At 43.6% G+C, this 23910-nt stretch overlaps 1 protein-coding gene across 3 annotated transcripts in view; it reads left to right on the top strand.

Moving 5' to 3' along the window:
- Window positions 1-23910, top strand: part of CDK6 (cyclin dependent kinase 6) — a 252287-nt gene that overhangs the window by 112823 nt on the left and 115554 nt on the right. For all 3 annotated transcript variants that reach the window (XM_043462602.1, XM_043462603.1, XM_043462601.1), the window contains exon 4: window positions 2585-2752. In XM_043462602.1, the coding sequence (XP_043318537.1) occupies window positions 2585-2752 (168 nt within the window). The remainder of the gene's footprint in view (window positions 1-2584; window positions 2753-23910) is intronic.

The raw sequence follows: 23910 nt of genomic DNA, 5'->3' as shown, positions 1-23910 counted from the left end.
CTCCTTGGAGGAAGGTATGGCAACCCACTCCAGTATTCTTGCCTGGAGAATCCCGATGGACAGAGGAGCCTGGTGAGCTGCAGTCCATAGCGCTGTAAAGAGTCAGACATGACTGAGAGACTAAGCGCAGCACACAGTTCAGGCTTTTTATAAATTTCAGTTCAGTTCAGTTGCTCAGTCGTGTCTGACCCTTTGCGACCCCATGAACCGCAGCACGCCAGGCCTCCCTGTCCATCACCAACTCCTGGAGTTTACCCAAACCCATGTCCATTGAGTCGGTGATGCCATCCAGCCATCTCATCCTCTGTCGTCCCCTTCTCCTCCTGCCCTCAATCTTTCCCAGCATCAGGGTCTTTTCCAATGAGTCATTCTTCACATCAGGTGGCCAAAGTATTGGAGTTTCAGCTTCAACATCAGACCTTCCAATGAATATCCAGGACTGATCTCCTTTAGGATGGACTGGTTGGATCTCCTTGCAGTCCAAGGGACTCTCAAGAGTCTTCTCCAACGTATAAATTTAGATGGGCCTTATTAGTATTTACTTGGTTCAGATTTTTACATATTTATTCTACTCATTGGCTGCTTACACTGTTTGAACACTGAAACATGAATCAAGCACATTTATTCTTGGTACTGTTTGAAAGGGTTGGTGCTTAGTGTATAAGAAGCTAAAGATGGCAAGCCAGCATGACATTACTTTGGGTTAGTTTTGCTGTTTAAAATCCACTGCATACAAGTTGTGTGCATGTGTTTCCAATAAAGACTTGTGTGCCACAGAAGATTACTTCATTAACATTTTGTGCTTCACTTTCACACTCTTATTCATTGCAAGTTGCTTTAGCCTCGGTGGTTCTTAAGTCTGGGACCACTGTCCCTCAACAGTGCAGTCTGGTCTTTACATCTTTGGAAACTTAGAAGGTAACCCCCGTCCAGTTCATCAGATCCATTTAGGTGGAACTCGGAAAGAATTCCAGTTCACCTGTGTCATCCCCACGTAGCGCTTTGTTCACTGACCTGGTGACGGTGGCCACGTTTTCCTCTGGTTATTTCTGACTCGGTCTCCCCCAGGAAATGGGACGCTTCAACGGTGATCATTTTTTTCCTGCAAACTACACAGCCTCTTCACATGCATTACTTCATTTACATCTCGTATTGTGAAAAGTAGGCCCCATTTTCTCCTTTTTATAGGTGGAAAACTCAGGCTTTGGTTTTGAATAAGCCAGGAGCTAGAGATAGAACTCCCTGAAGAAAATACCAGTACTGTAAAGTCAATAACCAAATACAGCCCAACTGGTGAGCAAGTGTGTGCTCACTGCCCCTCCCAGCTCTGAAGCCCCTGATGCTGCCTAAGCATTTTTCTAACCCTTACGAGAGCCAAATTAATTCCATCCTCCCTTTATACGGCATTCTCACGGTTTTATGTGGGGTGGAGGAGGTAGGTCCGTCTTACGAACCTCCAGATTTCAAAGGGTCATATCACGTTCACTATCTTAAATTCTTTCCATCCGACACTGTTTCTGAGTTTAAAATATTGTATCTGCTTTTATAAGTTCTAAAATTAGAAGAAGGTGTGACACTGGTCCAGATGCCTCCATGCTGGCTGATTCTGTCTGCAGTAAGTGCCTACTGCGGTCAGTGATTTCCAAACATTGATCCTTGCAGTAGGTTTTGTCACTTTCCTGTTTTTATGGACAGAAAAAGTGAGGCTTGGTGAGGTTACACTGCTTACCTGGTTTTCCATACTCGTATGATCATTGATCTAATAAAGGAGTGCCTTGGGAATTAGAATCCAGTTTTCCTGGACTCTGGTTCAAATCAAGACTCTGTTTTTATTGCCAGTGGTGCTACTTTGGGCTAATTACATACACCTACTATGTATCAGCTTCTTTTATTTACCCGTGTTGTGATATGGATTAAGTGAATTACTAAAGCAGTACTTGACACATAGTGACTGCTAAATAATAGGTGCTATAAAAATATTAAGAACTACCATTGCTGTTAACGTTGTTTACTGGATTTTAATTGTTGAAATCATGAGTTAAATCATATAAAAGTTTGTGAACTGGAAAATGTCTGTCTCTTGCCAGCTGCTTTCTCTCCCCACCATTAACCCTGGACACCAGTTTGGTATATATCCTTCCAGAATATTTCCTATGTCATCTGAAACTTTTTTTTTTTAATATTTATTTGGCTTCGCCAGGCCTTAGTTGCAGCACATGGGATCTTTAGTTGAGGCATGTGAACTTTTTAATTGTGGCATGTGGGATCTACGTCCCTGACCAGGGATTGAACCTGAGCTCCCTACATTGGGAGTGCAGAGTCTTAGCCCCTGGACCACCAGGGAAGTCCCTGAAATTATTTTTAAATCATCCTTTCATTAATAAAATACAGGTGGAGAGCGACACATTTGTAGTAATCTTGAGCTTGGGAGAGTGGAGCCGTAGAAAGGGGGACAGATTCATTCATTCAGCAGGTATTTAGCAAGTGCTTCGTCTGTGCCAAACACTAGTCTGAGTACTGAGAATTCAGCACGTTGAATTTCTCTTTTGGCGATTGATTGATTTTGTTTCTCGATTTTATTTAGGACATGATGTTTCAGCTTCTCCGAGGCCTGGACTTCCTTCATTCTCACCGAGTGGTGCATCGTGATCTAAAGCCACAGAACATTCTGGTGACCAGCAGTGGACAAATAAAGCTGGCTGACTTCGGCCTCGCTCGCATCTACAGTTTCCAGATGGCTCTTACCTCGGTGGTGAGTGAGAAAGCACTGTTCTTTCATTCAACTTCATCTTCCTCTTTGGAGTGACAGACTGCCCCCATTCCGGGCCCCTGATGTTATTACTGCCCATGGTCAGTTTGTGGACAGAGTGTCTTTGCCCTTTTTATATGGCAGGCGGTAGGAAGAGAATGTTCTGCTTACAACTGCTGACACATCCGGGCTGGTCTTGCTGTGGACAGAACCCATTGCAGAAATAGACCGTTGCTTCTCAGCCACTAGAAAGGAATCAGTTACAAGTTTCCCAATGGCTTTGCCATATGGCTTTTTGCCATAACCACTGTTTCCAGGGCGGCATATGTAGGGTCTGGGGAGACACAGCTCAAGGTCAGGGAGGAGAAAGCGCCAAGAACGTGTCCCTGTCCTCGTCCGAGAAACGGCCGGGCACCTGCGCAGGTGTGTGAAAGCATTCCTGTGAGGCTGTGGTGTCGGCTGTGAAGAAGAGATTGCATTTACAGTGAACTTCTATGACCCGCGAACAGGCAGCGCCTCCCCGCCGCATGACGGGCTCCTCCAGGCCGCCACACAAAGCGCAGACCCACAGGCTTCTATTTTGGCCAGGGAGGACAGTTGTAATATTCTGGTTTTTGTGTCTCATGCAGACATAAAACCATAATAGCCGCTGACTTTGGTTAGCTTCTGTTTCTCCTAATGTAGTTCATTGTGGTGAAAATACACCCAAAATATACAACAGGAGCCTGGAAGTGAGCACTAATAAACCGTTGTCTTTGAAGGGCCTGTTTTACATACAGTGAATTCATGCATAGATTTTTTTTCTTTTTTAAGCCAGGGAATGTCCCTTTGCTGTGCTAAGGACGTGGATGTGGGCTCAGAGAATCCTTTTGATTCCATGAACACTACAAACATTGCCCCTAAAGCTTTACATTAAGCCTTAAGTAAAAGAGTCTTCGTGGGTCAATATGTCATTGTCTACGTATTATCCATCTTTTTTTAATTAATTAATTAATTTTAATTGGAGGCTAATAACTGTACAGTATTATGGTGGTTTTTGCCAGACATTGACATGGATCAGCCACGGGTGTACATGTGTCCCCCGTCCTGGACCCGCCTCGCACCTCCCTCCCATCCCATCCCTCTGGGTCGTCCCAATGCGCCGGCTTTGAGTGCCCTGTTTCCCGCATCGAACTTGGACTGGTGATCTATTTCACATTTGGTAATATACATATTTCAGGATGGTAACGATGACCCTGTGTGCGAGACAGCAATAGAGACACAGATATAAAGTCTCTTTTGGACTCTGTGGGAGAAGGTGAGGGTGGGATGATTTGAGAGAATAGCCCTGAAACATGTATATTACCGTATTGTCTGTCTTTTAGCCTCAAGGTGGTTCTCAGTCAAGGGTGGCGCTGGAGCGGGGAGGGGAAACGCGGTTGAGAAATGTATGATGGCATCTTTGGTCATCATGACAACTTGGGGGGTGGAGGCGGCTGCAAGGTGGCTAATATTCTGCCTAACAAAGAATTGCCTCCGCAGATTCCAGTAATGCCCCAGCTGAGAAGTAGTTCAGGAGGGGAGTTGGAAATTCTCAGAACTCGCCTTAGAAAAACACTCAATTTGCAAAAGTATTCTGCTTCCTCATCCCCGAAATACAGATGCTGGAACCTGGTACATGTCAGATCACATGGTTTCCCAGTGTTCTACACTATAGCTAGGGCAAGAGAGGTTTTTTAACAGAAGATTCCTTTGAATGCGTCACCATTGTTGAGACAGAAGCATTCTTCTTTCCTGTTTGCCCAACACACACTATCACTTTTGAGAAGAGTGGGCACAGAATGGTGTTTAAAGGACACATCTCCGATTTGGGTGGTGTCAAGTGAGCCCTTGTATGCTTATATAATCGCACCAGAAAGGGCTGAGTCTGTGTGTTTCCCCAGTGGGAAGGGTGAGGTAGGCTGCGGCTTCCCTAGGAAGTAGTTTTGTGTGTTGTTTCAGGGCCCTGGGGAGAAGCTTGAATAGGCTTTGCGATCTGGACAGATGATGGAAGGAACTGGTCTCCTTGGGTAGCTTAATTGAAGGAAGGATGAGCCATAACTCAACCACTTTATTTTAATCCCCCCTCAACGGGGCACTGAAAACCGTAAATAAAAACAGGAAACCCAGTTGGGTTTGTTTTGATTTTTTTTTTCTTCTTCTTCTTAAATTTGAGGAATGATAGCCCAGCTTGTGCGTAACACCAATTAACATTCCATTCTCACTGAAAGTTGATATGTTCAGACAGGAAAATGGAGACAAATGATTTCATACAGAAAAGGGGAAAGGCAATCATAAATACCTGATTTTTCAGTATCTAGCTTGTACTGCATACTCTATACTTCTTATGTGACATAAAATAATTCTTACATGATATAAAATAAAAGGATTAGCAATCGGAAAAGACACTGGAACAAATTGAAATTATACTTGAAACAGTAATAGCTGAAATTTAATGTTAAGAATAAAGAGTATGTATGATTCCTGTAGAATGCTGCATTAAATTTTTTCCCACTGTTTTTCTTTTTAAGGGAAAGTCCATTTCTATAGTGATACATTGGTTTACATACACATGGTGACATGCAGACTTGGAATTGTTTTTTTTTTAGACTGAACTGGTATTTTTGTTTTGTTTTCTTTTTTGCATTTCTCGAAGAGAAAAAGACTACACTCCACTTCCTGGAAATACGCATATTTTAGTGGGTTATGTCATACAGGAACTGGGAATCAACTTGATTTGTGGAATGTTAAAGCAATTACAAGTTAACTGATTCGAAACTGACATTTTACAACCATGAGAAACGCTAATATATAACTTCTGTTCCAAAGCCTGACTCAGATTTCCTCTTTTGGTACCCCCTGCAGAAATTAATCCCACCTTCCTCCTGCATTATTTCCAAAGAAGCATCTTATTAATGCCTTTCGTAAGACTGTTTTCTGTCTTGTTTGTAATTATTTAGGGATTGTGTTTATCAAGTTCTAAGTTCCTTGAAGGAGTTCGCCTTTTGGGTAGAAATTAATTTAGGACAGTCCTAAGTCTGGACTCTGGTTGTGGCTAAAGTTGGTGTAGCATAAGGCCAAATGATCTGGTTTGGCTTGTCTCCCATCTGATAAGGGAGGCTTATGTGCCCTTAGGGCTTCCCTGGTGGTTCAGCGGTAAAGAGTCCGCCTGCCAATGCAGGAGACTCGAATTCGATCCCTGAGTCAGGAAGGTCCCCTGGAGATGGAAATGGCAACCCACTTCAGTATTCTTGCCTGGGAAAACCCATGGACAGAGGAGCCTGGCGGGCTACAGTCCAAGGGGAGGCAAAGAGTCGGACAGGACTTAGTAACTCAACAACAATAAAGGGCCCTTAAGTGGGTGCCTCCCCCGTGACACAGAGGTGTCTTAGGAAGAATTGGGGTCTTGCTGTCACAGCGTCCAGTCAGGTATGCACATGTAACCTCAGAGGGAAAAGTGCTTCATACTTGTTTCTGTGAACGGTACAGAATCACGATGTGGATGGCTACAGCGAAGACCCTGGCACTAGGCGGGAGGGTCCCGTGGCCTGGGTTTCACAATTTGCAGGAGCCAGCTCTGGCCCTGCTCTCGCCACGCCTCCCTTGATGGGGACAGAATCCAGGTACCTCTCTGGTCTGAGACGCCCACGCTCAGCCAGCCACACGCAAGGCATTGGAGTTCCCTGACCGAATGGGGATCGCACAGGCCCTTCTCTCCTTCCTAAAAGCACATCGGGCCACCCGTGTGCTCCCCGCACGCCTAAGGGGCAGAAGCTTGCAGACGCTGGGCAGGATGGAGACACGCAGATGGGGGTGGCCGTAAGCACGTACATGAGGCCTCTTGCTCTGCAGGGAGATGCTGGGGAGGTGAAGAGAAGTGGGGCCCATTATACTCAGAGCCTGGTGAAGAACTGTTTCTGAAACACTGAAAATCAAATTCTGCGACCTGTATTGAAATAACTACATTTGTAGAAAACCAGAGAATAGGTCAGAGGGAGCTTCTTTCCATTGTATGTAAGTGACCTATACGAATCATGCCCCATGCGGTTATATATAATCTTGTGGCAGATGGATTTCAAGAATACAGGCATACCTCATTTTATTGCACCTTGCTCTGTTGCATTTAGCAGATGTTGCATTTTTTACACACATTTTGTGGTGACCCTGCATCACAGCACCATTTTCCAACAGCGTTTGCTCACGTACTGTCTCTGTGTCACTTCTTTGTAATTCTGGCAATATTTCAAACGTTTTCAATCTTAAATTGAACATTTGTTGTGGTGATCTGTGATGTTACTGTTTCAAAAACATTATGAGCTGCAGAAGGCAGCATTTCTTAGCAATAATTATTTTTTAATGAAAGTATGTACATTTTCAGGGCTTCCCAGGTGTCACAGTAGTAAAGAATCTGCCTGCCAATACAGGAGACACAGGAGGCATGGGTTCAATCCCTGGGTCGGGAAGATCCCCTGGAGCAGGGCATGGCAGCCCACTCCAGTGTTCTTGCCTGGAGAATCCCATGGGCAGAGGAGCCTGGCGGGCTACAGTCCATGGGGTCCCAAAGAGTCATACAACACTGAGCAAACATGCACACGTGGACTTTTTGTTTTGTTTGCTTTTTAATTAATCTGTTTTAATTGGAGGAGAATTACTTTGCAGTGTTTTGGTGGGTTTCGCCATACATCACCATTGATCGGCCACAGGTATACACATGTTCTCCTCCCCGCCCCCCACCATCCTGAACTCCCCTCCCACCTGCATCCCCACCCTACGCCTCTGGGTCGTCCCGGAGCACCGGCTTTGGGTGCCCTACTTCATGCACAAACTCAGGTTGGTCATCTGTTTTACATACGGTAATATACGTTTCAATGCAGTTCTCTCAAATCTTACTACCCTCGCCTTCTCTCACTGAGTCCAAAACTCAGTTCTTTATATCTGTGTCTCCTTTGCTGCCCTGCATGTAGGAACGTCAGTACCATCTTTCTAAATTCCATACATATGTGTTAACATACACTGTTTGTCATTCTCTCTCTGACTTACTTCACTCTGTATGATAGGCTCTAGGTTCATCTACCTCATTAGAACTGACTCAAATGTGTTCCTTTTTATAGCTGAGTAATATTCCATTGTGTAAATGGACCAAAGCTTCCTTATCCATTCGTCTGCCGATGGACATCTAGGTTGCTTCCATGTCCTAGCTATTGTAAACAGTGCTGCAATGAACACTGGGGTACATGTGTCTCTTTCAATTCTGGTTTTCTTGGTGTGTATGCCCAGCAGTGGGATTGCTGGGTCATGTGGGAGGTCTAGTCCCAGTTTTTTAAGGAATCTCCACACTGTTCTCCATAGCGGCTGTACCAGCTTGCATTCCAACCAACAGTGTAAGAGGGTTCCCTTTTCTCCACACCCTCTCCAGCATTTATTGTTTGTGGAATTTTTGATGATGGCCATTCTGACCCGTGTGAGATGGTACCTTATTGTGGTTTTGATTTGCATTTCTCTAATAATGAATGATGTTAAGCATCTTTTCATGTGTTTATTAGTCATCTGTATGTCTTCTTTGGAGAAATGTCTGTTTAGTTCTTTTGCCCACTTTTTGATTAGGTTTTTTTTTTTTTTTTTTTGGTATTGAGCTGCATGAGTTGCTTGTATATTTTGGAGATTAATTCTTTGTCAGTTGTTATGTTTATTATTATTTTCTCCCATGTGGAGGGCTGTCTGTTCACTGTGCTTGTAGTTTCCTTCATTGTGCAAAAGCTTTTAAGCTTAGTTAGGTACTGTTTGTTTATTTTTTGCTTTTATTTCCATTACTCTGGGAGGTGGGTCATAGAGGAACTTGCTGTGATTTATGTCGGAGAGTGTTCTGCCTAACACATACACATCTTTAAAGACATAATGCTATTGCATTCTCAGTAGATTATGGTTGCTTGGTTGGTCGCTAAGTCATGTCCAACTCTTTTGCGTGTGTCTGCTCCCTTAAAATCATCCAAGTGCCTGATCACGACAGTGCACACAGCATGCTCCTGTATGGTGTGAGCCTGCTTTGAGGGCCGTTCAGAGCAATGCCAGGGTTGATGTTTTTATATCCAGATGTAATTGCCACATCTGTGCAGTTAGAGTGAGCTACTCCCCAGGGCAGCCACCACGATGCCACCTGTGGATAGAGAGAAGGCTACAGCTTAAAATGAGCTCGTTCCTTTTGGGGCATCAGTAACTTCTCATGCTGGGATGAAGTCCAGAATTGGCCTGCCGTAAACCTGTTTCTGTTCTTCAGTGGACAATAAGCATTACAGTGCCTTTCCAGTGTTTGGGGAGGGCCTTTATTCAATTGTTAGACAAATGGGAGAATTAGCAGTTTTCCTCCAAATGCCTGTGCCTAACACACAGTTTGGAGGGAAAAAAATCCACTTTGTACCATATGGAAGAATGAGAATATTCTTCTGTCTTTTCAGTGACTTAGTAAAAATTCTCACTAAGTGAATTACATTCTCCTTCTCAAAAGTTCCTTTTTTTATATTATCTTTCCTATTAAAGGACATATGTATTCATATGAAAGCACCTTCCTCTCTGTAGAAATAAAAGATAACAACTAAATAGTAAACATGGGAAGACTTTTTTGATAGTTATACAGATTACAAAAATTCACTTGGGGATTTTTTTTTTATATGAAACTGATAAAAATTGCCGTATTTAAGATCACTCCACAAGAATTATTTAATACAAGAATTAGAAAAAAAAACCCAATTGCTTGCATCCTCTCCTTATGCCTCTGGTGGTTCCCTCTTCCAGTGCCCGCATGGGAAGCAACTGCATGCAAGAATGAGTGCTCGGTCACTTCAGTCGTATCCAACTCTTTGTGACCCCATGGGCTGTATAGTCCACCAGGCTCCTCTGACCGTGGGATTCTCCAGGCAAGAATACTAGAGTGGGTTGCCATGCTGTCCTCCCAGGGTCTTCCCGACCCAGGGATCGACTCTGAGTCTCTTACATCTTCTCCTTTGGCAGGCAGTTCCTTTGGGCCACCTCGGAAGCCTGTGGGTAGCGTTTAGTAAACACTAAAGAAACCTTGTGGATTCAGAACCTTTTTGATAACTGTAGGGTAGACAGTTTGAAATGGAGTTGTGACATTCGGTCAACAGATACTGACCATTTTCCACATGCCAAGCACTGTCGGTAACTCCGAGGGACTGTGGGGAACAGAAGTGGAGCTCAAAATGGGGAGGCAAATCTTAATCAGTTAGTCATGCCAAGAAGTGTAGAGTTGGAGACAGAGGTAAGTGCGGTAAAGGAGAAGGGCAGAATACTGCAAGGCCCTGGAGTCAGGGAAGCCCTCCCCGTTCACGCTCTCCAGGATGGGAGATGCTCTGAGAGGTCTCCAGCATCCTCCCTGGATGCAGGCCCCGGGGAGGTGCCCGTCCTGCAGTCTCTGCTCGTTTTGTCTGTTTCTGTTGGGGATAGCTCACTTGACAGCACCCAGTTGGCACCACCACGCCGGCAAAGGGAGGCCGGCCCCAGGATCAGAGAACAATGTCATCTTTTACAGGAGAAAATAAATTGTTTATGCTTGTTTCCTCTTCGTGCGTGTTGTGTTTACTATGGAGACCTGGCAGGGTCTGTGCCTCCTTGGGCAGCCGAGCTGCTCCCACAGAAGCCTGCAAAGCCTGCCAGTGCATACTGAGGAAATCAGAGCAAAGGCGTGAACCGAGCATAATGGAAAAAACCCAAAACCCGTCGCCAGGGCACCTCGGCGAAAGGGCAGGACACACCTCGCCAGGCTCCCGCGGCTCCCGCCCCATCCGACCTCTGCTTGCCGGGAGCCAGCCAGGTCTGTGCTGTGGAAGCTACCGGCCGCCAGTACCTGCTTCCCAGCTCACAATGGAGCGTTTGTGCAGCTTTCGTTTTCACTTTCACCAGCGAGGGAAGTGGAGCACAATGGGGCCGTGCCCACGCTTGGGAACAGCACACGTTTTTCCTTAGGATTCCCAGGGCTGGGTACGTGGAAAATGCCAGAGCCAAGACAAACACGAGCAGCCAGCCAGATCCTCCGGTACACTTTCCCAGTGGCAATCAAATACATTCCGGTTACCATCTGATGGGTAGTCTCTGCTTGTGGGGTACTGTTGACCACGCTGAGCACCTTCCCTGAAGAAAGAGCCTGTATTCCACACCGTGCAAGATGCCGCCGTAGGTGTGTCTGCCTGTGTGCGTGCGGGTGCCTATCACATCGCACCAGGTGTTCTTGCTAAGTTCATCAAATGACTGCTTTCCTCGTTTGTAAAAGATAGACATTCATTTGACTCACCTAATTCCAGCTCCTTCATAAGCGATCACTGTTGCGAATTAGTTCTGGACAAAAACAGTTTAACTGTAATGCTGCTGCTACCTATGCTTCCTCCATACATCTGTTCGGCCAGCTCAGCCAGGTATGATATGGACAGGGTCCGCTTATCACCTGGTTATTTACATTCATCCTACCTCTGTCTACCCTGTGTGACGCCAGTCAAATCTCAGAAGTAAGTTGAATGATGGCTTAAAAGTGAGTCACTCAGTCATGTCTGACTCTTTGTGACCCCATGGACTGTAGCCTGCCAGGCTCCTCTATCCATGGAGTTCTCCAGACAGGAATACTGGAGTGGGTTGCCATTCCCTTTTCTGGGGGATCATCCCGACCCAGGGGTCAAAGCCTGGTCTTCTGCATTGCAGGCAGATTTTTTACTGTCTGAGCCACAGGGGAAGCCCAAATCTCAGAAGCTTGAGGCCTGGTTTGAGTGTAAAAACCAACCATTGTCTTAACGTTGAGGAGACCAAGTGCTTTAGAGAGGTTTTGCAAACAGAGGGTTTCTTAGGGATCCAGAAGCTGGAAAAATTTTGTTGCCTCTTCCATTTAATATTCTTATGGGAATGCACCTTCTGTGGTTGGTTAGGGGCTCATCTGTCAAACTGCATTTAAGGGGATTATTCCGTCTCCCCTAAATTCCCTTAACTCAAGTGTCCTTTCATGTGCCTTCAACAGAGTATGAGACGGTCCTTAGAACTGAGTGCAAAACAATGTCTCTATAACTTGGATTTTTACATCCTCTCTAATTCTTAGGATATGTCGCTTCTGGTGTTTTGCAGATACCGCCGCTTGCTTCCTTGTAAGGTGGGGGAAAGATAGGAGTATCTTCAGTTTGCTTGGGCTTGTCTAGTCTCCTAGTACAAGTTCCTGAGTTGAGATGTGTCACTGAAATTCTGTTACATTGAACACTGCCATTTTTATTCACTCACCTGCAGTGTTGTACTATTTTAGTGTTTCCTACAGCGCCCTCTTGGCCCATGGTAGGCACTTGATAAACACATAATGAATGAATGAAACAAATCCTCATGATTCTCCATTGTCTAAAGAATGAATTCCGACTCAGTAGCATGGCACACAGAGGATTGTTTTTTGTTTTTTCTGTGTTCAGTTCAGTTCAGTTCAGTCACTCTGTCATGTCCAACTCTTTGTGACACCATGGACTGCAACATACCAGGCCTCCCTGTCCATCATCAACCCCTCCATCCTCTCCCTCCCACCTACAAATCACCCCCATACTCATAAAGACATATTCCTTATTGTCGAACACCATCATTTCTCACTACTCTTTAAATTAAGTTCTTTCACAATACCCTGTTTTCACAGATGAATTTATGAATGAATTTCCAACTCTGCTTTTTCTGTGTCGCTGGTGGGACCATTGCATCATTATTCGGTTCAGTTCAGTCACTCAGTCATGTCTGACTCTTTGCGACCCCATGCATGCAGCATGCCAGGCCACCCTGTCCATCACCAGCTCCCAGAGTTTACTCAAACTCATGTCCATTGAGTCGGTGATGCCATCCAACCATCTCATCCTCTGTCGTCCCCTTCTCCTCCCACATTCAATCTTTCCCAGCATCAGGGTCTTTTCAGAAGAGTCAGTTCTTCACATCAGGTGGCCAAAGTATTGGAGTTTCAGCTTTAGCGTCAGTCCTTCCAATGAATATTCAGGACTGATTCCTTTAGGATGGACTGGTTGGATCTCCTTGCTGTCCAAGGAACTCTCAAGAGTCTTCAACAATACCACAGTTCAAAAGCATCAATTCTTCAGCACTCAGCTTTCTTTATAGTCCAACTCTCATATCCATACATGACTACTGGAAAAACCAAAGCTTTGACTAGACGGACCTTTGTTGGCAAAGTAATGTCTCTGCTTTTTAATATGTTGTCTAGATTGGTCATAACTTTTCTTCCAAGGAGCAAGCATCTTTTAATTTCATGCATCTTTTAATCACACCATCTGCAGTGATTTTGCAGAGCCCCCCCAAAATAAAGTCTGTCACTATTTCCATTGTTTCCCCATCTATTTGCCATGAAGAGATGGGACCAGATGCCATGATCTTAGTTTTCTGACTGTTGAGTTTTAAGCCAACTTTTTCGCTCTTCCTCTTTCACTTTCATCAAGAGGCTCTTTAGTTCTTCTTCATTGATAAGTGTCTAAAGATTTATTGTTTATTTTAAACCCAGCTTTCAGCTAGTCCTCCCAGTTGCCCACTGCGTCACTCCCTGATGGTCACTGGAGCTCTGAGGGAGCAGCAGTTACACTTTGAATATCTGTTGGGGCAGCCAGTCCTAACCTTCAAATAGTTACTATGCTTCGTCCTCCTTATTTGAGATCACAAGCCTTCCTATTCCTCTCCTGCGTGTGCAGGTACATTTCCTATATGGTGTGTTTAAGTTAAGGTCTTTGGGGATCCTTAAAGGAACCGTAATTTGTAGGAAAAGGTAGAAAATGTCTGTGTTATTGTTTCCTTTAGTCATATTATTTAGTCCACTTGGGTTCTTGAGAAGTATAGGTACGTGTTTCTGTTAATCTAGTATGTGGGTGTGTGCCTGCTCAAGTCACTTCAGTGGTGCCCAACTCTTGTGAACCTGTGGACTGTAGCCCACCAGGCTCCTCTGTCCTTGGGATTGTCCAGGCAAGAATACTGGAGTGGGGTACCATGCCCTTCAGCAGGGGATCTTCCTGACCCAGGGATCAAGCCCAGGTCTCCTGCGTCTCCTGCATTGGCAGGCGGGTTCTTTACCATTGAATCACCTGGGAAGCCCTCATCTGTATAGCTGTCCCCAAAAGTTCAGCTCAGACTTGTATGCAATCGCTTTGTTATGCTGGATTTTCTTTCCTGTTGTAATGACTTTACTGCTAATATTTCAAATGTGTTTCTCCACGCTGCTCCCTGGGCTGCCGAACAATGCCTCTTGCTGCTCCCACTTTCTGTTTTCCTTTTCTTTGCAGAGTGAAGCACAGGGAGAGTGACGTTATGACACCCAATGTCATAAGGACACGGATGATTTTTAAGTCCCTCATAAATTTGCATGCTAAACTTTACAGTTGGCCGTGGAGGAATAGTCTACCTTCAGGTCTCAGGGAAACATCCAACAGAAAGGAGGGGAACGCGTAGGAGAATTTACTTTAGCACTGCTCATATATTTATTTTGAAGGCTGGCAGAATCTAAAAGTGGGGGCCATAAATTTAACCACTCAACCATAAAAAGCCCAAAATAAGGGATAAAAATCTCTCCTACTTCTAGGTTTGGATACTAATCTAAAGTTACAAAGACTTCTCTTCTGCTATTTAACCTTTTTTTTTTTTTTTTAATTTCTAAGCCATCTTTCCCTTTCTTCTTTCCCATTTTTATTGTGATGAATTCCTCTTTAAAGGTCAGCATGCTTCTAGATGTAGGGACGTGTTCTCTGAACGAGGCTGATAGATTCCTTGGTGACGCTGACAGCTCCCTGCACCTTATGTAACGCGGGGTGATTTCAGCGAGGTGGGGACCGCACTTGGTATCTGTTCTTGTGGGAAAATATGCTTCAGTGGTTTACTGGCACTGGTCTTGGAATGTGGCATTTAAAAGTACCTTTTTACAGTGGGAAAGAATTCTGTCAAGAATAAACAGTCTGACCTTGTTAAATGGGCCAAAGTCGGTCTGTAACCTAGTTCCAGAAAACTAGCTTTTACTAGTTTAGAAAAAGCAGATGAGAAACGTTACCACAAAAACTATCTAAAGAATAGAAAAGATTCTTACAAAGAATTATGAGATGAGTTCCTGACATGAGGGTCTTTATCTATATTCATGAAAATGTCTTGACTGGACTGTAAAATCCCACTTTTCCAGAGCAGATAGAAAAAACGAGGACTGCAGTTCATCAGAAAACCAGATTTTCTTTTTCCTGGAAAGACAAGACTGGCTTATTGAAAGGAGCTGTGGGAGGGGCCACGCAGCATGGACCAACCGTGGGAAAACCAGCTGGCCTGGGGAGACGGAGGAGGAGCCCAGATTGCCACGGGCTCCCCAGTGCCCCCAGGTTAAAAAGTCTGTGCTCCGAGCTGTGGATTCACGTGAAGCCGTCTGTCCCACCCCTTTCTCTTGTTGTTGTTATTGTTGTTTAGTCTCTCAGTTTGTGTCCAACTCTTTGCAACACCATGGACTGTAGCCTGCCAGGCTCCTCTGTCCATGGGCTTTCCCAGGCAAGAATACTGGAGTGGGTTGCCAGTTCCTTCTCCAGGGGATCTTCCCGACCCAGGGATCGAACCCAGGTCTCCTGCATTGCAGAAGAGTTCTTTACCACTGAGCCACCAAAGACGCCCTCACCTTTTTCTCCACCCCCTTTTCCCACCCACCTCAAGGCCACCCTCTGTGATCTTGCCACTCCAGACCTCTTTCCTCTCATTTGCAAGGACAGGCCAATAGATTGTGTGCCTCCAGACATTAGATCTTCCCTCTGCTTAAGCTGTTTTTCCCTTTTTCAGCCTAGCAGACTCCTACTGAGTCTTCTAGAAAGGCCACCCCCTCGCTGAAATCGGCCAGATTCTCTAGGACAAAGTTAGGCCCTTCTTTTGCATAACTTTTGTTTTTGAGAGAGTAGCCGTCATATGATAATGCCCCCATTGGTTTGCCTTCCATTTTAAAAAGAATAACTCTGTAAAATATCCATTGAGTTAACAGGACACAAGCACCAAGGTATTGGTCTGTGAGTGTGTGTGTGTGTGTCTGTGTGAGATGAAATACTGGGTTGGCCAAAAAGTTCATTTGGATTTTTCCATACCAGCTTATGGAAAATTCTGAGTGAATTTTTTGGCCACTCCAGTCAGAGGTTTCTGAGTAGCGGAGGTGTAGGGAGGCTGGCTTGGGTGGGGGTGCTGAGTGAGATGGAGATAGGGAAGCTGCCCCCCACCCCCAAACATCAACTTTCCTAAAACGTGTCACCGGAGTCTGTGTCTGCATCTGTTTTGAAATTTCAGCATCAGGAATGAAACTTGTTTTATTAATCAGTTTCACTGCTGAATCTTGTGTTTATATTTAAATGATATTCTGGAAAAACAGGATTTGACTGCTTTTACTCAGATGCATGAACATCAAGTAGGTGGTTTGGTTACGTATTGTCATAGCGGGCTAGATCTAGTCACAACCACTTTTATTTTTTTTAACCTTTATTTTGTATTAGGGTATAGCTGATTGACAGTGTTGTGATAGTTTCAGGTAAACAGCGGAGGGACTCAGCCATACATATGCATGTATCCATTTTCTCCCAAACCCCCCTCCCATCCCGGCTGCCGCATGACATTGAGCAGAGTTCCCTGTGCTATACGGTACATAGCCCCTTTTAATGTTAAACAGCTAATTTATCAGTAATGAATTAAATTGAGGAAAATTTTTCACCAGTTATAGTAGAAATTAGATCTTATGTTTTTAAAAAAATTGATACAGCTTTCAGAAAACTGTGTAAGTTAAAAAAAAAAAAAAACAAACCCTAATGTGTAAAATAGATAAATAATCAGGTACTTTGCAGATGAGTTTATGGCAAGGTTTTTCAAAAGTAGCCTCTGCAATCTAACATAAAATTAATAGATTAAAGTTCATTTTCTTAAGCCTTTCCAGAATTATATATATCATGAAAAACTACTTACTCTATCTGACCATTCTAGGTTTCAGTGGTTCTTACATACAAAAAATTTTTTTAAAAACCCTTTGTGAATTTAAAAGTGTTAACCGTCCAGGAAAAAAAAGAGGCTCACATGTTCCTTTTATACCTGGACATACATAGGCTACTATCATCATGACTATTGCTTGCTAGTTGAAATTTAAAATGTAGCAAAACATTTAGGATTTTGACAAGATTGAGTAAGCAATCCATTTGAAGTAAGAAAAGCATCTTCAAGTTTGAATTTTAATAATGGTATAGTAAGTCAAAACACAACAAACTGGAAAATTCTTAAAGAGATGGGAATACCAGACCACCTGACCTGCCTCCTGAGAAATCTGTATGCAGGACAAGAAGCAACAGTTAGAACTGAACATGAAACAACAGGCCAATTCCAAATCGAGAAAGGATTACGCCAAGGCTGTATGGTGTCACTCTGCTTATCTAACTTATATGCAGAGTACGTCATGAGAAACGCTGGACTGGATGAAGCACAAGCTGGAATCAAGATTGCCGGGAAAAATATCAATAACCTCAGATATGCAGATGACACCACCCTTATGGAAGAAAGTGAAGAGGAACTAAAAAGCCTCTTGATGAAAGTAAAACAGGAGAGTGAAAAAGTTGGCTTAAAGCTCAACATTCAGAAAACTAAGATCATGGCATCTGGTCCCATCACTTCATGGCAAATAGATGGGGAAAGACCCTGATGCTGGGAAGGATTGAAGGCAGGAGGAGAAGGGGACAACAGAGGATGAGATGGTTGGATGGCATCACTGACTCGATGGACATGGGTTTGGGTGGACTCCGGGAGTTGGTAATGGACAGGGAGGCCTGGTGTGCTGCAGTTCATGGGGTCGCGGAGAGTTGGACACGACTGAGAGCCTGAACTGAACTGATATGTACCACAACTTCTTTTTATCTGTCGATGGACATCTAGGTTGCTGCCATGTTCTAGCTATTGTAAATAGTGTTGCAATGAACAATGAGATACATGTTCATTTCATGAGATACATGTCTTTTCAACCCTGGTTTCCTCAGGGTACATGCCTAGGAGTGGGATTGCTGGGTCATATGGGGGTTTTATTCCGAGTGTTTTAAGGAATCTCCATACCGTCTTCCATAGTGGCTGTGTCTGTTTACATTCCCACCAACAGTGCAAGAGCCTTCCTTTTTCTCCACACCCTCTCCAGCATTTATTGTTTGTAGACTTCTTGATGATGGCCATTCTGACCAGTGTGAGGTGATATCTCATTGTGGTTTTGATTTGCATTTCTCTAATAATGAGCGATGTTGAGCATCTTTTCACGTGTTTGTTAGCCATCTGTATGTCTTCTTTGGAGAAATGTCTGTTTAGGTCTTTTTCCCACTTTTTGATTGAGTTGTTTGTTTTTCTGGCATTGAGTTGTATGAGCTGCTTGTATATCTTGGAAATTAATCCTTTGTCAGCTGTTTCATTTGCTATTGTTTTCTCCCATTCCAAGGGCTGTCTCTTCACCTTGCTTATAGTTTACTGTGCAAAAGCTTTTAAGTTTATTCAGGTCCCACTTGTTTACTTTTGTTTTTATTTCCGTTACTCTAGGAGGTGGGTCATAGAGGATCTTGCTTTGATTTATGTCATCGAGTGTTCTGCCTATGTTTTCCTCTAAGAGTTTTATAGTTTCTGGTCTTACTTGTAGGTCTTTAATCCATTTTGAGTTTATCTTTGTGTATGGTGTTAGGAAGTGTTCTAATTTCATTCTTTCACATGTAGCTGTCCAGTTTTCCCAGCACCATTTATTGAAGAGGCTATCTTTGCCCCATTGTATATTCTTGCCTCTTTTGTCAAAAATAAGGTACCCATAGGTGCACAGGTTTATTTCTGGGCTTTCTATTTTGTTCCATCGGTCTGTGTTTCTGTTTTTGTGCCAGTACTGTACTGTCTTGATGACTGTAGCTTTGTAGTGTAACCTAAAGTCAAAAAGCTTGATTCCTCCAGCTCCCTTCTTCTTTCTCAAGGCTGCCTTGGCTGTTCAGGGTCTTTTGTGTTTCCATATGAATTGTGAATTTTTTTGTTCTAGTTCTGTGAAAAATGCCAATGGTAATTTGATAGGGATCACATTGAATCTGTAGATTGCATTTGGTAGTAGAGTCATTTTCACAATATTGATTCTTCCTACCCAGGAACGTGGAATATCCCTCCATCTGTTTATGTCATCTTTGATTTCTTTCGTTAGTGTCTTATAATTTTCTGTGTACAGTTCTTTCATCTCCTTAGGTAAGTTTACTCCTAGATATTTAATTATTTTTGCTGCAATAGTGAATGGGATTGATTCCTTAATTTCTCTTTCTGATTTTTCATTGTTAGTATATAGAAATACAAGTGATTTTTGCATGTTGATTTTGTATCCTGCAACTTTGCTAAATTCACTGATTAGGTCTAGTAATTTTCTGTTACTATCTTTAGGGTTTTCTACGTATGGTATCGTGTCATCTGCAAACAGTGAGAACTTGACATCTTCTTTTCCAATCTAGATTCCTTTTATTTCTTTTCCTTCTCTGATGGCTGTAGCTAGGACTTCCAGAACTATGTTGAATAATAGTGGTGAAAGTGGACACCCTTGTCTTGTTCCTGATCTTAGGGGAATGCTTTCAGTTTTTCACCATTGAGAATAATGTTTGCTGTAGGCTTGTTATATATGGCCTTTTCTATGTTGAGGTAGGTTCCTTCTATGCCCATTTTTTGAAGAGTTTTAATCATAAATAGGTGCTAAATTTTGTCAAAGGCTTTTTATGCATCTATTGAGATGATCATATTGCATTCTTTTTTAATTGCTAAAATTATTTAAAAATGCAAACATGCCAGATAGATTAAAAAAATGAAAAGAGAAATTTCTCAGTTGTCTTTCGTCTCAGAGAAAAACACTACTAACAGTTTGGTAAATGAATGTTCATATCTTTTTCTGTTTATATGCACCCATGTGTCTGTGTACACATGTAAACACATATTACATAGTATCCATACAGGTTTTTTTGGGGGAGGGGGGCAGGGGAGGGGCTCATTTTTAATTATGTCCATACATCTTATGCAGTTTTCCATATCTAACATATAGCTTGTTTATTTTTCTTACCTTCACTGTGTGAATATACATAGTAGTTCATTTTACCCAGTCTCCTAAGATGGACCTTTGGATAGTCTTTTAGGAGGGCTACAGTGAACATCCTGGACTTACGTCTTTTCATCTATTTCATCTATTTTTTTTTTAAATACTTTTGTATAGGATAGGTTTCAAGAAGTGACATTACCAAGACAAAAGACAATGTGTGCACAGTTTTCTTCTGTCTTTATGTTTAGTTTTATAAGAAACTCCCAAACTGTTTTCCAGAGTGGCTGTCCTATCTGGCATCCCCACCCTCAGCAGTGAGAGTTCCCACTGCTCCACACCCTCAGCAGCACTTCGTGTTGCCAGTGTTGACCTTGGCCTGTCTGGTGAGACTGGAGTGGTGTTTCATTGTTGTTTTAATGAGTGTTGCTGTTGTTCAGTCGCTCACTCATGTCTGACTCTTTGTGACCCCGTGGACCGCAGCACGCCAGGCCTCCCTGTCCTCCACCATCTCCCGGCGTATGCTCAAACTCATGTCCACTGAGTCGGTGATGCCATTCAACCATCTCATCCTCTGTCGTCCCCTTCTCCTCCTGCCCTCAGTCTTTCCCAGCATCAGAGTCTTTTGCAATGAGTCAATTCTTTGCATCAGGTGGCCAAAGTATTGGAGCTTCAGCTTCAGCATCAGTTCTTCTAATGAATACTCAAGGTTGATTTTCTTTAAGACTGACTGGTTGGATCTCCTTGCAGTCCAAGGGACTCGCAAGAGTCTTCTCCAACACCACAGTTCAAAAGCATCAGTTCTTCAGTGTTCAGCCTTCTTTATGGTCCAACTCTCATGTGTATGCACATTTCAAATTCTGATAATACCACATTGTTATTCCACAGGATTTCACTTTTCCTCCTCTCCTCTTGTCACAATATGATTGCGCTCTCTGCCTCCTCTTTCCTGAGTGTCTCTGGTGACCACCTTTTTGGCCCTTCCTGTTCCTCCTCCCCACTAAGAAAGCATCCTGAGTGTTCCCACCTCAGCCTTTTCACAGATCTCACCCAGGTCCACAGCTTTAACCTTCATGTCTGTGCAGAGGCAGCCCAGCAATCACCTCTGCCAGGGGTCCCCTCTGAGCATCAGACCCTCAACCCCACTTTTCCCTTCATGTCTCCACCTGGTGTCCCATGTGCAACAGAAACACAACATGACTAAAATTTCACTGAACCAGGCAGTTCTGCTTCATTTTCCTTTCTTTAATTTTATTACTAGTAATCACCAAGGGGCTTCCCAGGTAGTGCTAGTTGGTAAAGAACCCACCTGCCAATACAGGAGACGTAAGAGACATGGGTTCATTTGCTGGGTTGGGAAGATCCCCTGGAAAAGGGCATGGCAACCCACTCCAGTATTCTCGCCTGGAGAATCCCGTGGACAGGGGAGCCTGTCGAGCTATATTCCATGGGGTCACAAAGTGTCAGACATGACTGAAGCAACTTAGCACACATGCACGGTCACCATAACTGAAATCCTTAGGGTTTTTTTCCTGGATTCCGTTGTGTCAATGTGCATTTGATTATAGGTTCAGAATGCTCAACCAGTTTTATCTTGAATAACAGTAGTTTTTAAATCTGACCTAAGAAGCCTGGAGATAAATAATTCTGCAGCTAGTTCAACTGTTCGATGGTGGCATCTTGAGTCCCATAACCGGTGATTAGGAACGTTCCATTCTCCTCTCCTCAGTGAATGACAGTTTCCCTTGTGGTCTCAAGGTGACTGCTGCATCTTCAGACATCACACCCTCATATAGCAGTGGTCTAAGCAGGGAATGGGCTTCCCAGGTAGCTCAGTGGGTAAAGATTCCACTTGCAACGCAGGAGATGCAGGAGACACGGGTTCAATCCCTGGGTTGGGAAGATCCCCTGGAGGAGTGCACGGAAACCCGATCCTGTTTCCTTGCCTGGAGAATCCCATGGACAGAGGAGCCTGATGGGCTGCAGTCCACGGGGTCGCAAAGAGTCAGACATGACTGAAGTGCCTGAGTGCAGACACACACAAGCGGTGGGTGAGTAAGGAAGCAGGGGCCGGAAAAGGATTTTACTGCCTTCTTGATCAGGGAAAACAGTCACTTCCAAAAGCTCTTTTCAGACTCACTCACTTTTCATCTCCCAAAACTGAATCATATACCTCCCCACAGACCAATCACACTGCAAGTAAGCTTTTTTTTTTTTCTTCCTACCTAAGGAAAATCAGGTTGTGGTAGTCAGGGAGAAGGGGAATGTCTGTTCCTTGGCAACCAACAATGAAGGGCCTTCACTGATCTAGGAAACTCCCCGAAGCAATGGGGCAGCTGTATGGGTAGAAACTTATGCTCCTGGCTCCTTATCAGGGGTCGCAGATATGTTCAGTGATCTCTAATAAAATAGTTTATTTAGTACAGTGCTTTTACCCCTTAATGCTCCATATATGTTAAAAGCAGAAAGCTTTAGAATTTTATGACAATGTTGATTAGGCTAAGAATGAATGCTTACCACTCTCACCAGGACTATGATACTTTAGGGTCTTTAATAAGAGAATTAACAAACACTTGAGGGGGCACTAGCAATCTGGAAATAATCTACAAGTGACATCTCTGCATGCAGACTTCATTGGCTATGTCAGAAGCTAAGGATAGTTTTTAAAACAGTGAAGCAGCAAGAAATATTTAGTTAAACGTATCACTTCTAAAGGATATTTATTTCACTAATTTCATTAATATATTATTTAGATATATTATTGTAATATATCAATATTTATGTTATTAGCATCTGTCAGAGGTATTATGGGTTTGGTTCCAGACTACTGCCGTAAGGCAAATATCACAATGAATTCATGTGAAAGTTAGTCACATGAATTTTTTGATTTCCCAATATGTATAAAAGTTATCTTTACACTATAGTGTAGTCTGTGAAGTGTGCAGTAGCATTATGTTTCAAAAAATGTACATACCTTGGACTTCCCTGGCGGCACAGTGGATAATAATCCACCTGCCAATTCAGGGGACACAGGTTTGACCCCTGGTCTGGGAAGCTTCCACATGCTGCGGAGCAACTAGGCCCGTGCTTCACAGCTTCTCAGCCTGCACTCTAGAAGCCTCGAGCCTAGGCTGAGTCCTCACACTGCAGCTCCTGAGGCCTGTGAGCCCAGAACCTGTGCTCGGCCGCAAGGGAAGCCTGCACACCGCAGCGAGGACTCGCCCCCACTTGCCACAACCAGAGAAAGCCTGAGCACAGCAGTGGAGTCAGTGCGGCCAAAACTAAGTAAACAAATAAAAATGTACATACCTCAATTAAAAATACTGCATTGCTAAATAACGCTGACCATCACCTAAGCCTGCAGTGAGTCATAATCTTTCTCAGTAGCAACATCAAAGATCACTGATCACCATAACAAATACTACGTAATAAAGTTTAGAAGTTTGAAATATTTTGAGAATTACCAAAATATGACACAGAGACATGAAGTGAGCAAATGCTGTTGGGAAAATGGTATCAATAAGACATGCTCTGCTGAGGGTTGCCACAAACCTTTAATTTGCAAAAAGGAAAAAAACAAACTCAGTATCTAGGAAGCACAATAAAATGAAGTAATACCTGTACCTAGTTAATGTGCTTATTAGTTATTAATATACTTACATATTTTTTTAAATAATGCTACTTACTTTTTAAAGCATCAGTTCAGTTCAGTCGCTCAGTCGTGTCTGATTCTTTGTGACCCCATGAGTCACAGCACACCAGGCCTCCCTGTCCATCACCAACTCCCAGAGTTTACTCAAACTCACGCCCATCAAGTCGGTAATGCCATCCAGCCATCTCATTCTCTTGTCGTCCCCTTCTCTTCCTGCTCCCAATCTCTCCCAGCATCAGGGTCTTTTCCAATGAGTCAAGTCTTCGCATGAGGTGGCCAAAGTACTGGAGTTTCAGCTTCAGCATCAGTCCTCCCAATGAACACCCAGGACTGATCTCCTTTAGGATGGACTGGTTGGATCTCCTTGCAGTCCAAGGGACTGTCAAGAGTCTTCTCCAACACCAGGTCAAAAGCATCAATTTT

Source organism: Cervus canadensis, chromosome 3 (genome assembly GCF_019320065.1).
Source record: "Cervus canadensis isolate Bull #8, Minnesota chromosome 3, ASM1932006v1, whole genome shotgun sequence".
NCBI classification, from domain to species: Eukaryota; Metazoa; Chordata; class Mammalia; order Artiodactyla; family Cervidae; genus Cervus; species Cervus canadensis.
Note: the sequence above shows the minus strand (reverse complement) of the source record. Positions and strands in the feature narration are given on the sequence as shown.